Source organism: Nymphaea colorata, chromosome 8 (genome assembly GCF_008831285.2).
Source record: "Nymphaea colorata isolate Beijing-Zhang1983 chromosome 8, ASM883128v2, whole genome shotgun sequence".
In the NCBI taxonomy this organism is placed as follows: Eukaryota; Viridiplantae; Streptophyta; class Magnoliopsida; order Nymphaeales; family Nymphaeaceae; genus Nymphaea; species Nymphaea colorata.
The window spans coordinates 22,625,915-22,641,698 of NC_045145.1; the positions used below are offsets into that span (position 1 = coordinate 22,625,915).

General features: G+C 39.9%; 1 protein-coding gene across 1 annotated transcript; it reads left to right on the top strand.

The window, feature by feature from the left end:
- The first annotated feature begins 4,290 nt into the window (after positions 1 to 4,290).
- Positions 4,291 to 14,010, top strand: LOC116259637 (xyloglucan O-acetyltransferase 2-like). Its single transcript, XM_050079368.1, has 4 exons — positions 4,291 to 4,903; positions 5,599 to 5,879; positions 6,954 to 7,727; positions 12,743 to 14,010. Exons 1-4 carry the CDS (start codon positions 4,699 to 4,701, stop codon positions 13,865 to 13,867), a joined length of 2,385 nt encoding a protein of 794 aa, XP_049935325.1. The 5' UTR covers positions 4,291 to 4,698; the 3' UTR covers positions 13,868 to 14,010.
- Positions 14,011 to 15,784: the final 1,774 nt, after the last annotated feature.

Sequence of the window (15,784 nt, forward strand, 5' to 3'; positions counted from 1 at the left end):
GAGAAGTTACGTTCGATGGAATGATCGGTGGTGTGAGTGAGTTTCCCTTGTTTACAAAATTGTCTACCGTCTTCGTGTGTTCATCTGTAGAGTCTCTCCTTTGTCTCGGCAGCAAAAGAAACGGCACTGTTGGCGACTTTAATTTGGATATTGATCTTCCATGGATCCTTCTAAGCTTCTGATTATGCAGCTACCAAAATCCATTAAAAGTACCAGTGCTTCACCTGCATTTTATTCGACAGAAAAAAGAACTTCTAGTTTTCAGCATTGAAGTGCACGTTTCAACTTGAGATTCTCAACAGACCGCGATTTAGACGCTTACAACACTCATGAGGAAATATTTTCACTGCGTTTAGCGAGCATTTGTTTGAATAAAGGGCATTTGAGTCGCTGACCCTCTTGTCTAGTGTGGGCACCATATGTGGCTGGACCCTGATTCAGGGTTCACTACAATGGAGTTTTTCACGGGATGTGCCGTTGGTGTGTGTGCCCACACCAGCCCACACATAGCTCTGCTACTGATTCAATGCACCCACTACTATCTAGTTTGGGTGGATGGGTCCGAGGTCGCTGTTATCAAAAACTAAAGTGAAAGAGGGGAAAAGGCAGTATACAATTTGATATTAATGGAGCTTTAGAGGGTGTTTGATATAACTGCCTCAGGCCAGTGGCTGGTATGTGCAGATTGTCACTGTTTTGAATGTCATGGGCATCAAAACTCTTGAATAATCATGGGTAAAACCAGTCTACTGCCTGACATGCATTGGAATTTCACATCAAGCACCGACATGAGCTTGGACTTTAAGAATTATACAATAGAGAAATGGAAAAGGCTTTTACTGTGTCGCTTTAGTTATAGAGGAATTCCTGAACCTAAGAATTAAGAGTGATAAGTTCTTCGTTACCCAGAATAAAAGGATTTCAGAAAAATCAAAGTTTATATCAGTAGCAGAGCTAGAAATTTTGGTCTGAAGGATACTAATTCAAACAATTTTGGATTCTTAGAAGCACTAATATATACAAAAAAGGCAAATTGTTGAGACATCAACTTGAAATTTTGTGAGCTGGTGTGGACAATGCCAACCAGTTCACATATGGGTCCGTCGTTATTTATTATATATCTGACAGATCTTAAGTTTTTTTGAATTAGTGTCCCTCAGTCAAAAAATCCTGGTTTCGCCACTAAATTTTAAGTTTTTTCATGGTGTTTTTGTAAGGCATGGCCGTCAAAGCTTACTTTTGGTTGAGGCCCAGTAAGTGGTTTGGTGCTTGGTCTTCAGAAGACCAATTTGCTTGTGGGAATTGCAGATGCTTCATGAAGAAAAAAATATTGCCTCTATATTCTTACCAGGAAATGTTGGAACATGAATATGTCTCATGTTGAAGAGAATGTCTCTTGGTTAGAAGTGAACTTAATGAATAGTGTCTGATTATGAGAGCAGCTTGGTTGTGGGAACTGCAGACAGTCTGGAAAATAAGGCTCTTCGGCAACAACCCTGCGGGGGAGAGGCCCCCTAACGTTTTATTTCAACAGCAAATATGTGCAACCAAAAACGGCAATCACTCTACAATAAAGAGCTAAAACAGACCCGATAGGAAAGCAGTAAGCAAGCGGAAACCAAAAAAGCTACAGGAACCCAATTTACATATTTTGCATTAATAGAAACAGAATAACATGAGCATGGTGTAAACTCTATGAAATGAGTTGCCACAATCAATTTGCCATCTCTGAGAAGGGCAACGTCTTCCAACGTTGTCCGGAGCCTACCAAGCCATTGTCTGTTGTTTGATATTAGCATTATACTTTCAAACCTCTCTAAGCCACCAACCATCAAGGTATGACAAAGAATTAAGTCCTCTGGGAGGTCAGTGTTTTCTTCCCACTGAGCTACTCCTTGGTCAAGATGCATTCTTGATAAAAAGAGAATATAAGGCAAGATTCCCTATATTCCTTCTTTTAATTTCCCTTAAGTACTGATTATGATTGTGGTTTCTTTGTACAAAGCCAAATTTGTGGCCCTCATACTAAAAACCAGACTCCTATTTTTGAATTCTCCAATGCCGCTCACTTCTACATAGGGCTGAACATAAGCAGAATCGAGCCTGTTCATCTCGAGCACGACTCGACTCCTGGATTGCTCGTCTCGAGCTTTGACAATGTCAGCTAAACTCGATAGACCAAATATTTTTTTTGCGATTTAGAATTGATTCGTCTGAGTTTCCAAACGATCTGATTCACTGAATCTGCAGCTCACCTATTCAAATGAAGAACCAACTTTTACCACGCTGATTTAAACCTGATATTCAACCAATTAGCCGTAATACTAGTTGAAGTTCGACTAGATCTGGCACGGATCGATGTTAACTTTGACTCAGATTTACTTTAGTTACTGCCCTTCAGCCCTAACTCCCAAAGGCAATAAGAGAGTTACACACTTAATATGCGCCTTCTACCCAACCAGCTATGTGACATGTTAGTTGGATTATACTTCTCCAAATAAATACTTTGAGCATATTTCCCTTCAATCATAGAATAGGAATGTGAATGTCCCACTAAGTAATTTGAAATAAGTACTTTGAGCTTTAAGCATCTTTCACTTAAATCATAGAATAGGAATGTGAATGTCCCACTAAGTACTTTGAAACAAGTACTTTGAGCATTGAGCATATTTCACTTCAATCATAGAATAGGAATGTGATGTCCCACTAAGTAATTTGAAGCTAGCTTGGTACACGATGTTTTTGTTAGAGGGGAAAAGTGATTCAAGTACATATCAGTTGAAGTACTAGATTTTGTTTTAAGTTTTAACTTATTTGAGTATTTGATTTGAATCAGGTAGCGTTTCTGCCTATGTTTGCCATGATTTGCTTTGGAGAGAAGGGGAAGAGGAAAATTTGCAATTTAGATGTTAATATATAGTAAAATTTCAATTTAGACGAAGTCCCTTCATGAGAATAGTCACGTAAGCAACAAATTTTGGAAATATTTATTGCCTACAACGTGTTTCTACATTTTATTGAAAAAGTAATTTGGTAAGATTACAAAGCAAAAATAATTTCTCTTGGGGTCTCCCTTTCAACCATAATTCATATTTTGGTTGTTTCTATCCCATGGCTCATGGTCTCTTATAAAGGAAGAAGGTCTATAATATATATATATGTGTGTGTGTGAAGAGTGATGATGATTTTAACTGTTCATATCCAACCATGTAATCAAGGTCGGAAAAAATGTGTGAATTAATATTAGAACACTAAAAATACCCATTTTTTTCTTTTTGTTTGTCTCTTTAACTCTCCATCATGTTAAAACGAACAGACCTAATTAAATGATTAGGTGATTCTGAAAACCTATAGTTACTATTCAATTTTCATAATATATATAAAAGTTGTATTTTGAAAACTTTTGGTAGCTTATTTTGCTGATCACGGTAACGTTAAAAGTGGGTCAGAGTGAATGAATTCTGAACAAAGAATAAAGTTTTCATTCTTGTCCCCAGTTTTTGTTTATATTTGTTTATAACAATTAAGAAAGACTGTTTTCATAATTTTCTTAATCATGGCTACATTTTTTATGGAAAGTGAAGCTTAGTTAACTTGAGGCACAAAAAACATTAGATGCAATTTTTTTTCATATGTTGTCCTCTACCTCTAAATTCCATTCTTATTGTCTCAATATTTTATATTGTTCAAGTAAATAAAAAGTTTGTTTAAAATGAAAGTTGTGTTTAAGTTTTTCTTTGACAACTCTTAACTAAACATTTAACGATTATTAAAAAATTACAAAAATTTGACTTTTTTTTTATAAATTTAGACAAAAGGCAGGCCGGAAGAAAAAGTTCCTAGAGAAAGCTGGGAAGCCCTTTGTGGAATGCCAGAAGAAATGGTTGGCGTTCAGATGAAAGAAAGGGAACATGCAGAAGATGATTTTCATGGCACGCCATTGAAATTGGAAACGAAATGACGCGTTTGCCTCGTGTGGAGGAGAACTGCGGCAGTGGCGGCGCCTTCTTCCACGCGAGGCCGACACCAACCACCGCCGGCCCTCTCAGGAAACGGCTTTGGCCAGAAAGGAACCCACCTGGTTATAGGAAGGGTGGACCGTTGAAAATGGGTCGAGGATGGTTGCGGAGGGAATTCTTTTCCCATGGAAAGCGGCTCCCACGTTTGCCTCGCAGCCGCAGGATTTCCGTGGAAAACGGCGCCCATGAGTTCCTTGGGTAACCGCCCAACCTCGGCGCGATGCATAATAGTTCTTCTTCCCTTCGAGAGGATCCAAAAGTGGCATGGAAACACCAGGCTAGGAAATACAGGTGGCCGTTTGGCCCAAATGATGCAAGAAATCCAAACTTCAATCACCGCCGGTAAACCAGGGGAAATTTTGATGACCGAAGTAGAGAAGACCAATAAAAGCTAATTACCCTGTACGTTTCAACGCCAACTGCACTCACTTTCTCTCTCTAAATCCTGGTCCAAATTACAAGGGAAGCATCCCTGCCCATTACTAGATTTCTATCTAGCTAGCAAGCAAGCAAGCTATTAGCTCGTCCCTCTTCCTAAAAGGCAGGTATGAGGTACTACATTAATCAATTTCTCTCAATCTTTTCATTCAACATATTCATACTTCCCTTTCTTTCGAAAGAGAGAAGGAAGAAAAGCACATCCCTCTCTCTCTTTCTCTCTCTCTGTCTCCCCTGAGAGATGGGGAGCGCTTCTTTTTCCGAAGAGAATCAGACTAAGAAGAACAAGCAGATATTTGGTTGGGAAATTTCTCGCAGGGATGCGAGAGTGTTGAGGTTCGGCCTTTGTGTTTTCTGCGCCACGGGTGTTTTTGCCTTGTACTTTCAGAATTCTCTATGGCCAAACTTCACGATGATCGGCCTGAAGCAGCAGCAAACAACCAGAGGTGTGAACAGCATGATCATGGCTATTTCTCATTTCCCTCCTTTCCGTGCGTTTCATGCATGCATTTGAACCACTTCCTCTTTCTCTCTCTCTCTCTCTCTCTCTCCACATGAATTTATATTTAGATTATCTTCTTCAACAAGGAATTTCTTTCTCTTCCGCAGTCATCTGGCTTGACATTAGGTCGCATAATCATATGCATGCATGCCCAAATTTTGTTTTCTTCATTTCCAACACGTCCGTTGCATATACGGTTATCTTTGTAACATTTCGCTACAGATCAAACTTTTGCTCCACAGAAAAAAGAAAGCATCAATTTTTTGTAATATGAGCATCAATAGAATTCTTTTTCTGAGTTTTCATTCACTATCAAACATTGCTTATTTATTCAAGTCCTCTGTCGACCAAAATACCTTTTTCGTACAATCTTATCTACCTGACATGATCTAACGCCACCATGGCAAGGAAATTGTGTAAAATAGATTGAGCAGGAGTCGATGTACAGCGATTATCATCAGAGTGGCAGCTAGTCTTCACGGTCATGGTTCTTCGTTTTTGTTTTGTTAATATTGTTCCATGTCGATCGACGACGACTATAATATGATAGAAGTCGCCATGATCATGGCCTTTTAGGTAACTTGCACGTCATTAGATTCACGCAGTTTCATCTTTTCTGTTATTATTGTGCCGTTCCAGGAGGGGAGTGTGATATCTTCAATGGCCATTGGGTATGGGATCCAAAAGGGCCAATGTACACGAACTGGAGCTGCCCAACCCTACCATCTTCAAAGAACTGCCAGGGCAGTGGCAGACCAGACCAATATTACTTGAACTGGAGGTGGAAACCTAATGCATGTGAGCTCCCTAGGTTTGATGGCAGCACCTTCTTGAGCCTAGTTCAAGGCAAAAAGCTAGCTTTCATCGGTGACTCGGTTGCCAGAAACCAAATGGAGTCACTTCTTTGCCTTCTCTCTCAGGTATTCTCTCTCTCTCTCTCTCTCTCTCCATCTTAAGTATCTTAGGTCAAACTTTATAGGCTTGATTCCAGATGGTAGTCTTTTAAATCTTGAATTTTAGTGGTGCAATATTCATAGGTTCATTGTTACATCAAATATCTCTGAATTTAAGTTCCAAAATTCTGAACCACGTTTCCAGTTAGCTAGATGTGAGCTTGATAGATAAAATGTAATGAAAACGTATTCCTTTGACCATTCATAGCTGGTTTAAATCCCCAATCTGAACGTTTAAATCGAAGACGAAAAACAACGTCCAAAATGGAATGGTCTTCCTTGAATTCTCAAAATGCCTAGTTCTTGTCGACGAGAAAAAACGTCCAAAGTGGAATAGTCTTCTTTGAATTCTCAAAATGCCTAGTTGTTGTCGGCTACCTCCAAAAAGCTGACCTAATGTTTGAGATGTTACACTCACCAGCCTACCTTGCAATAGCCGCATGGGGCAAACAGATACAGCCACCTTTTTTCCTTCCAAACAGGTCTATTCTTGGCTAACGACATCTTTGAATATGATTGACATAATAGTTCTAGCTCGAGAAGATCGCCGAAAATTGCTCTTGAGATTTCACATGGGATGTTTTGATTTCTGATTAAAAGAACTTCCGTTTGGAGATCCAATGTACTCTTTTTTTATTTAAAAAGAGTACTGCACTCACTTTGATATCACATGTGAGATAATGCAACTCGATATATATATATATATATATATATATATATATATATATATATATATATATCCTGTGACTTCACAAGCTTACATCGAGTTCTGACTAGGTCCTGCTGGTCAATTAAGCTTCAAATTCAATGGATACCCAAATCAAAGTCGGTATAGGTTTAGGAGGCCTGGGTGCTAGATTGTATGCTATCAAGGAATGCAACTGTGTCTCACATCTTAAGTGCAATTTCTTATGTTAGAAAATTTCTTATGTTAGAAACTAATTTATGGGCTAAAGAAGTTGAACAACTGTGTGCTTGTGTAACATTTACCACCATAGAGTTACAGTCAACCTTATCATGCGACCGGATGTATATTTTCAGGTAGAGACTCCCCAAGACATCTACAAGGATGCAGAAGACAGGGACAGGTACTGGTTCTTCCCCTCCCACAACTTCACCCTCATTGTGCTTTGGAGCAAATTCCTGGTGCAAGTTGAAGAGATAACCAGAAATGGACCTTATGACATAGATCACACCAACATTTATATCAACAAGCCAGACATGAATTGGGCTCGGCGAATCCATGACTTGGACTACATTGTACTCTCCAATGGACACTGGTTCTTCCGCAAATCGTACTTCTACAAGGGCCAGAAGTGCGTCGGCTGCTTGTACTGTGGCGGCGATGGCGGCGTCGAGGACAAGAACATGGTGGACCTGGGGTTGGAGTATGGGCTGGGAAGGGCCTTTAGGACTGCACTCAAGTTGATAGATGAGTGTAAGGAGTGCAAAGATGGGCTGGTTACATTCTTGAGGACATTTAGTCCGTCCCATTTTGAGAATGGCGCATGGAATGGTGGTGGAGGGTGCAACAAGACCATGCCCCTGGGTGAGGAGAGTGTGGACCTAGAGGGCATGGATTGGAGGGTAAGGAACACCCAGATTGAAGAGTTAGAGAGAGTGAGGAAAGGGGGCAGGAAGAAAAGAAGAATAGAGGTTTTGGATGTGACTGAGAGCATGTTGGTGAGGGCAGATGGGCATCCAGACAAGCATTGGGGAGGATATGAGTATGTCAACCGCAGTGATTGTGTGCACTGGTGCTTGCCTGGGCCAATTGATGCATGGAATGAGATGCTTCTGGAGGCCATGAAGAGAGTTTCTTAAAGATCGGCGCCAGCGCCAACAGGTAGTCTTTGATTTCAAGAGTGGTTTCTCCGCAAATTAAGCTGAACAAAACAGTGATTTTAATGAACTATGTGCAGAGAACTGGTTCCAGAGGGGGAAGGGGAGAAGGGATGTTTTGGGAGTTGTGGGGAGTTTGGCTTCTTGCTATACCATTCTTTTAAGTACTTGATAGAAGAGAAAGAGCAATTGATGTATTTATATGTATCATCTTGGTGAATTGAATTTCACTCAATGTTGGGACTATTAGAGTTTCAAACTTTTGGGAATAAGAACAAACTAGAGAACTTCTTGGGGCAATTTAAAGCCCTTTAACTGGCATGGACTGTTGGTTCCCTCTCTCTCTCTTTGTGGCTCTCTCTCTCTCTCTCTCTCTCTCACACACACACACACACACATATATATAAGATAGAATCAAGCAAATGTATAAGTTTGAACCGAGCTTGAGGAGAGCTCCTCATTAGTCCCCAATTCTGCTCATCGTGCATCTCTATTGTCAATAATAAAGAGGAATCACAATTGGGCAAATAATAATCTTCCAGATCACGTTCTTAAAGCGATCCAGCTCACTATGCGCCTCAAACTCTTCCCCAACTGCGCAGGGCTGCACGGTGGCCAGGCTTAGGACTGCACCTGGTTGTCGTCTGTGCTCAGCCTGATCTCAACAGGCCGACTCAACCGAGCTCAAGTCAGCGAGCATTGACACAATCACAGCTTGATTGTTCGGCATCCTGGTTTCCTGACCTGGCCTGGTTGAAACATCTAAATTAATATAATATCGTAAAAGTTTCCTTCAGACAAAAAAAATTAAAGTTTATCTAAATCTGACTTACTTGGGATTAATCTGGTAATCTGGCCGGCGATCTATAAACAGATCTGACCCATCAACCAAGGTCAGACAATGGTACTGCTGATCAAATTCAGTCTTTTTTTTTTTTTGGGTATTGAGTTCAGGTCAGGACTTGGTGGAGAGGCAGATACCCGAAGAGGCTGAAGCTACTTCTCTTTTCCTCCTATCCTTGAGTTCAGGTCAAGCTTTGGTGGAAAGGTAAACACTTACAAGAGGTCGAAGCCCCTTCTTTTTTTCTCCTATCCTTGAGTTCGTGGCTATGACTGCTTTAGAAGGGTGAAAAGTTAACTAGAGTGTCACACATCCACCATTACATCCACAATCCACAATCGCACTAACCAGCAAACTTTCAGCACGTATGTCTCTCCCAAAACCCAGGCCTAGGCCCAGGCACCACTTGGTCAATGCACAACCTTACTAGTATGTGAGTCAGGTCTTAGTGAGTATCTGCCGTTGACATCCTATTATTTGAGACCAATCATATATTTCCCTTGAGAATATGTACAGCAATCCCTCTGACAGTTAAACTTCACCTTGAAGTACAGAAGAGTGAATCAGATCCAATGTCTATTGCACGTTTTCACGGGATGACAAATTGAATCAGATCGATTTATTTGTATCGTATCAGTAGATTCGGGCCCGTATTTGATAAATTGAGTTGGGATCCGATTCAAATTGCAATTAATCATAGTCGGACTCAAATTAACTTGAAAATGAGATGGCTATCAGTCATGAGAAGAATACTGTACCTATCCGCATCCAATTGCTAATTGGGATGAGAATTTTCTGGTGGAAACCAACAGCTTGATTTCAGCTTTTAATTCATCAATCTCGTATAAAGTTCGAGCCATTGATATCCTTGCGTCCAATCTCAGATACAAAGGCAATCAGATCAGATTACTCTATCGAATATGTCTACTGAATCAACAATTGTAGTTGAAAATCTCGATTTTGGATGCAAATATATTTCTTCCCATATTTCACAATGAAAGCAAAGGCATTTGACGGAATCACTATTTTATGTTCATTTTCAAAAAAAAATAAAAATGCTAGAAACCCTACAAATATCTTAGAAAACAACGCGTAACATGCACAAGTCAAATTGGTGGCAGGTAATTTGTTCTAATTATGCAAGCTATGTGGAGAATGGATGAGCCTCAATTTTGGATAAATAAATAAATTTATAAATAAATAAATAAATAATTTTACAATCTGTATGTTCATGTAGAATAAAAATAAGTCATTGCCAAGCAAGAGCTTCATTAAGGTTGCAAAAAGGTCAGATTAATTGGAGTTCATAAGGCCGTATCAGATCTGATCTGCATAGTATATTATATAAATCCGACCCGTTCCCTTATCAAAGACAAAGAAGTGCCATGCACGTCATAGAGCTGAATAATTTTATAAATTTAGGAGATGGGAAAGTGTGAGCCCATTAATTTCTTGGCCTGATTCTGCGTGAGAAGCAGTGGCCCTTCATGTGGCCATTAGCCATTAGAAAAATGAGGTGAAGGAGTTGGTTGCTTGAACTACATACAACCATAGGCGGAGGGAAGGGGGGCCTGCAGGGATTTTGATCCCCCTTCAGATTTTGAAAACTTTAAAAGACTTTAAAAGTTTATATGTAAATCTAAAAAATTTTAGTTTAATATACATATAAAATTTAAAAAATTTTATTTCGGCTCTTGTTAAAAATTTGAAACTATAGTTTGGCCCCTACAACAAAAAACTCCTGACTCCACCTCTGCATACGCCCACATTCTTCTTAAAATAAAACCCTCCAATGTTTAGTTTGTTTCTTAATTTGTACAGTCTACCTATCTTCCATGTACTTCTAGTGTAGAAAATGTGTGCATGTCTGTTTGTGCATGTCTACCTATATATATATATATATATATATATATATATATATGTGTGTGTGTGTGTGTACATATAGTGCACAAGAGTGAATGCATGCACATGCATGTGCCCTAGCTACGTGTGCATTGTTCGGTCAAATTGTTTGGTACATAAAAAAAGTGTAATAGATTAGGACTGCGTGGTTCAATTGTTAGTGCAGTGTTCTAGATAACCGTATTGATGCCGTATCGATTTGCTCATATGGTATGGTGTTTGGATCATCATATATAAGAGAATCCGATTTATTTGGAGTATGCTATGTTTTGGATCAGATTTATTTGAACGCCACACGAATATGATTTTAATCGTCATTGAAACTCCACAAATGTGATCTCGACAGTGAGAAGCCTCTGAAATCATTTCAGTCTTTGGTCCAGCTTATTTGCATGTGCAAATGAGATTTTCTTTAAGCTAATTCAAAAATTTCAGAGATTTACGTTGTCGATTTTCTCTTCATTATAAAATTCTTATAGAATTTAAACTAAGTTGATCTAAGACGACCAAGTCCGTGACGTTCGCACCATTAAAATTTTGACACCCGAAACAAAAAACAAAAACAATTACGAAGTATAATTAAGTAGAAAAAATAAATAAATGCGCGCCTGCTACTGTTGAGAATAAGCAATGCGGACCATCCGGAGAAGATTTTACTAAAAATAAGCGAATAAATGAACGTGTTCTACGTAATAAACTCAAGGAAATCCACATGAGATTTCCCATATATAAATATATATTTTATTTAGTTCGTGGCGATCGACCCACTGTATACGTGAGACGAAGATTGCCATTTTATATGTTTCTTTACTGTAATTTAATCTTTCTTCCGGCATTTTTTATTCGAAAAACTTGGACGGCGAGGTGGATCGTTAAGGTCTAGAGAGAAGAAGAGAGGTAGGAAAGGATGAAGATGGTGGCCGGGAGAGAAGTGGTGAAAAAGGAAGAAATAGAAAGAAAAAGAAGAAGAAGAAGAAGATGGGAGGTATCACGTTCAGGGACCTGAAGAGGAGAGCTGCAGGAAATTATGCTGCTGCGGCTAAAACACTTTCAAGGAAGCACTTTGTTTGGGCTCTCTACTGCATCGTTCCCATCGTCATCCTACGCTGTTACTTCTTGTCATGCTCAACATTGCTGGCCTCTCCCAACTTTGATCATGGCAGACAAGGTTCTTTCTCTCTCTCTCTCTCTCTCTCTCTCTCTCTCTCTCTCTCTCTCTCTCTCTCTCTTTCATATGTTACCGACCGGATGGATGGTAAGAGAAGGGTGGTGCACATGTAGCCGGACCTGGTTTTTCTGCATTTGATGCAAATACATAAGAATTTTGCCCGCATGCCTGTTAAATTACATTTAGCATGATCATCTACTTTTTAAGTTCTTTTAAGTTGTTTTAAGTTTTAACTGTACATTGTAATCTAAGTTTTCTTAAGGCCTTGATTAGTACTCTAGTTTTATATCCGAAGGTCTCCTCTAAGAAGAGGTATATTTTTTGAATTCATGGTTCTAATGCACTATTGACTTAACAATCTTAAGTTTGAGGTGGCCATTGTCTAGCTCTTAAACCCGTGGATTCAAAATGCATGGTTTACAAAACTATAGTGAAATTCATTCATCATTCAGAAATGAGATTTCAAATCCTTGTTATGGATCAAGAGTTTAGGATAGATTTCGTGAGGTAATCGAATGCACCCTAAATGTGCATTTGTTTACTTCATATCTAAGGCTCAAAGGTGATCTGTGTTCTTATAATGTTAGATTTAATTAACATTATAAATTTTTAGTTTCTACAAAGAATATTTGAATCTTGTATTTGAAGGATACAAGGATAATGCTATGAATTTGCAAACCTTGCATCTTGAAATCAATGGATCACAAGTCAGACCCCTTCCCTCTCACTTGAAATCTGTAAATTTGAGACATATAGTGATTTTGAATCTAAAGCTCTTAATTCCATATTCTGCTAGACTATGAATTGAAATTCAACCTTTTGTTAAATCATAACCTCGAATTTAACATCCATGGTAATTAAATACTCTAAGTTTTGTAAGTTTCAGAAAAATATTATATCAACATATTAAAGAACTGTTGTAGGAATATATTTCTGCATTCCTGAGCATGATAGCTACATAGGTGGGAGTTTGAAAAAAGAACATAAAAAATTTATTCTCTGAAATGTTCTTTCGTATTCATTAATTTTCTAACCGACACTGAAGATTTTTGTTCTTAAGATTCGCATCTCTCTCTCTTTCTCTCTCACATATGGTCACCAACCGCTGAATGTGTTGCAGGATATCATGAGCAGACGAAGAATAGGGAGAGCCTGCAACACTGCGACTTCTCCATGGGCCAATGGATCCACGACCCAACGCCGCCACTCTACGACGAGACAACGTGCAAGACCATCAGCGAGGGCCAGAACTGCGTGGGCCATGGCCGGCCAGACACCGGCTACCTCTACTGGCAGTGGCGTCCCTCTAACTGCACCCTCCCCAGGTTCGATCCCGCCACATTTCTCTCCCTCACCGCCAACCAGAAGCTCCTTTTCGTCGGCGACTCCATGGCCAGGAACCAGCTCGAGTCCCTCCTCTGCCTCCTCTCCACCCTATCCCAGCCCGTCCTCACCGCCTTCGACCACACCCGCAAGTTCAGGACCTGGGTCTTCCCCTCCCACAACCTCACAATCTCGGTGCTCTGGTCTCCATTTCTGGTCAAAGGCGTAGAGAAGGACAACGACTACAACTACAACAGGCTCTTCTTGGACGTCGTGGACGCCAGATGGGCGGAGGAGTTGAAGACTGCAGACATGGTTCTCTTCTCTATGGGACACTGGTTTCTGCATCCTGCCGTGTACTTTGAGGGGGATGAAGCAGTGGGCTGCCATTATTGCCCTGGACTGAACCATACTGAGATCGGGTTCTTTGGGGTCTTGAGGAAGGTCTTGAGAACAAGCCTTGGTGCCATTGTGGAGAATGGAAGGGAGATGAAGGTGGTAGTGACTACTTTTTCGCCTGCCCATTTTGATGGGGAGTGGGATAAGGCAGGGGCATGTGACAGGAAGGTGCCCTACAAGGAAGGGGAGAAGGAGTTGCAGTGGATGGACAAGGAGATGAGGAAGGTTGAGGTTGAAGAGGTTGAGAGTTTCAAGAGGAAAGGTGCAAATTTTGAGGTATTAGATGTGACCAATCTCGCCATGATGAGGCCTGATGCACACCCTGGGCCTTACATGCATGCCTCCCCCTTCAATGGCGGGTTCAAGGATAGGGTGCAGAATGACTGTGTGCATTGGTGCCTGCCCGGCGCCATTGACACTTGGAATGAGATTCTTTTGCAGATGATGAGGAGGTGGAGACATGAAGAGAGAAGGAGGTGATGATTTGGGGTTTTGAGTTTTGGGGTTTGTGTTGATTTTTGTTGTATAAGACCCGGCATTGATTCTTTGCTAGCTCTGTTGTTATTTTGCATTTCAATAGTGTGGTTTAGTGGTCAATTGTCCTCACCAATAACTTGATTATTGAAGAGATTAGTCTGCAGACCATATGGAATAGAGAAACCACTCTCAGGGTGGTAGCATTAGTTTGCCCCCTTGACAGTAGCCCAGGCTTGCGCTAAGTTCAACCTGTCATACTTATAAATTATAATCACCTCCTCAATAAGATTAAGCTGGGATTCTGTAAAATGCTCATGTATAGGACTGCACGTATCCAAGTACCCTCTGGATAATCATGGCTTTGAGTTGTTTTGCGAAATTTTGAAGATGTGAATGTGGCAGTGGCAACGCTGCATGTGGGCTTGTGTGGGCAGTTGCCCACACAGTCCTGGCCACAATTTTATTTATTCACATAATCATTTGCTTTGTGCCTCCCAATCATTTCAGTATGTATTTAAAGGCTAAAATTTTTCAAATATCTCTGGCTGCAAACGCCATTGGAATGTGGTTTACATGGTTGATTGATAAAGAGCCATTCTCATTCGTGATATGTTTTCAATTCAAGAATGAACTTTCATGTATCAATATCAAACTTTGAATTTTTATGGCTCCTTACGCCCGAAAGTTATAAAAAACCATGTTATTTTCCGTAGGAACTTTAAATTCACGCAACTAAGCGTATACTGAATGTGAAGAACAGCCATCAGAACCGGCTAAATTTAGATATTACTTTCCTCCAAGAAATGAGAACCAACTTTACTTATTATAAATGATATAATATACAATATGAGCTGTCCAATCAACACGATTAGATGGCTCGAACATGGCCGACATTTGTGGTGATCAGACAACTCATGCTGGTGAGCGTGACCAAAAAATGGCCAGCAAGAGTAAGAAGTCTCCTTCTTAAGACAATCTAGGCGCAGGAAAATTTGGCAATATTTTACCAGCACTTCTTTCTCAAAAGAATCACGTTGCACGTTTTGAAACGTTATAGAAGAAAGCATGTAAATGGCAAACCAAAATATTTCAATTTCGGTGACATGTTCTACGCTGCAGCACTAAATAAATGATATGAAAATATTAAGATTCTTTCAGCGTGGTGTTTGTTTTTTGCAGGCACCAGGATCACATTGTGATATTGCAGATTGTAGCCAAGAATTTTTTCACTGCACGTCAATTTGCGCTCTCTAACAATGACCTTCTTTTGATACTTTTCCATGAGGCATCCATTTGTTAGTAGAATTTCAAAAACTTTCTTCAGTTATTTTGGGCATTCGAATTTGCAAAAGGGTCGACCTACCAAGACCTTTTTTCTACTCAATTCTGAAAAGGGACAGTCTAGACATGGACAATTTTGAATACCCATACACTGTAATTTTCGGATTCTATGGTACGCTGCAGCCTTTACTGGCAAACATATAAAGCTAAGTATGATACGATGAAATTTAAAAGAACACCTCAACCAAGAATGACATAATTAACTAAGTCCACCTTTGCAATAACCAGCAACAGGTCCGGTTGAAAAGGGAAGCTCGGAATATGAACCTTTTCTTTTTTAAGGCTTGAGAAAGAAGGAAGCCATCAAAAGTACAATAAATCACTTGGTAGTAGTTGAAAATTGTGGATTTTGGGCAACAACAATCTGGTGGTAGGCCTCAAACTTCCCCTGTCCACTCTGTTTCTGTGTACCCACGACTACCACAAAATCTGAAAGCCATCAATAATGCTAAGTGTCGTCTTCTATACTAAAAAAAGAAAAAGGAACTCTTAGATAGTAAGAAGATGTTCAAATTGCGGGCACAAAGGCTTTGCAGATAGACTTTGTGTATTGTGTTCCAAAAGAAGGACGGCCCAAGA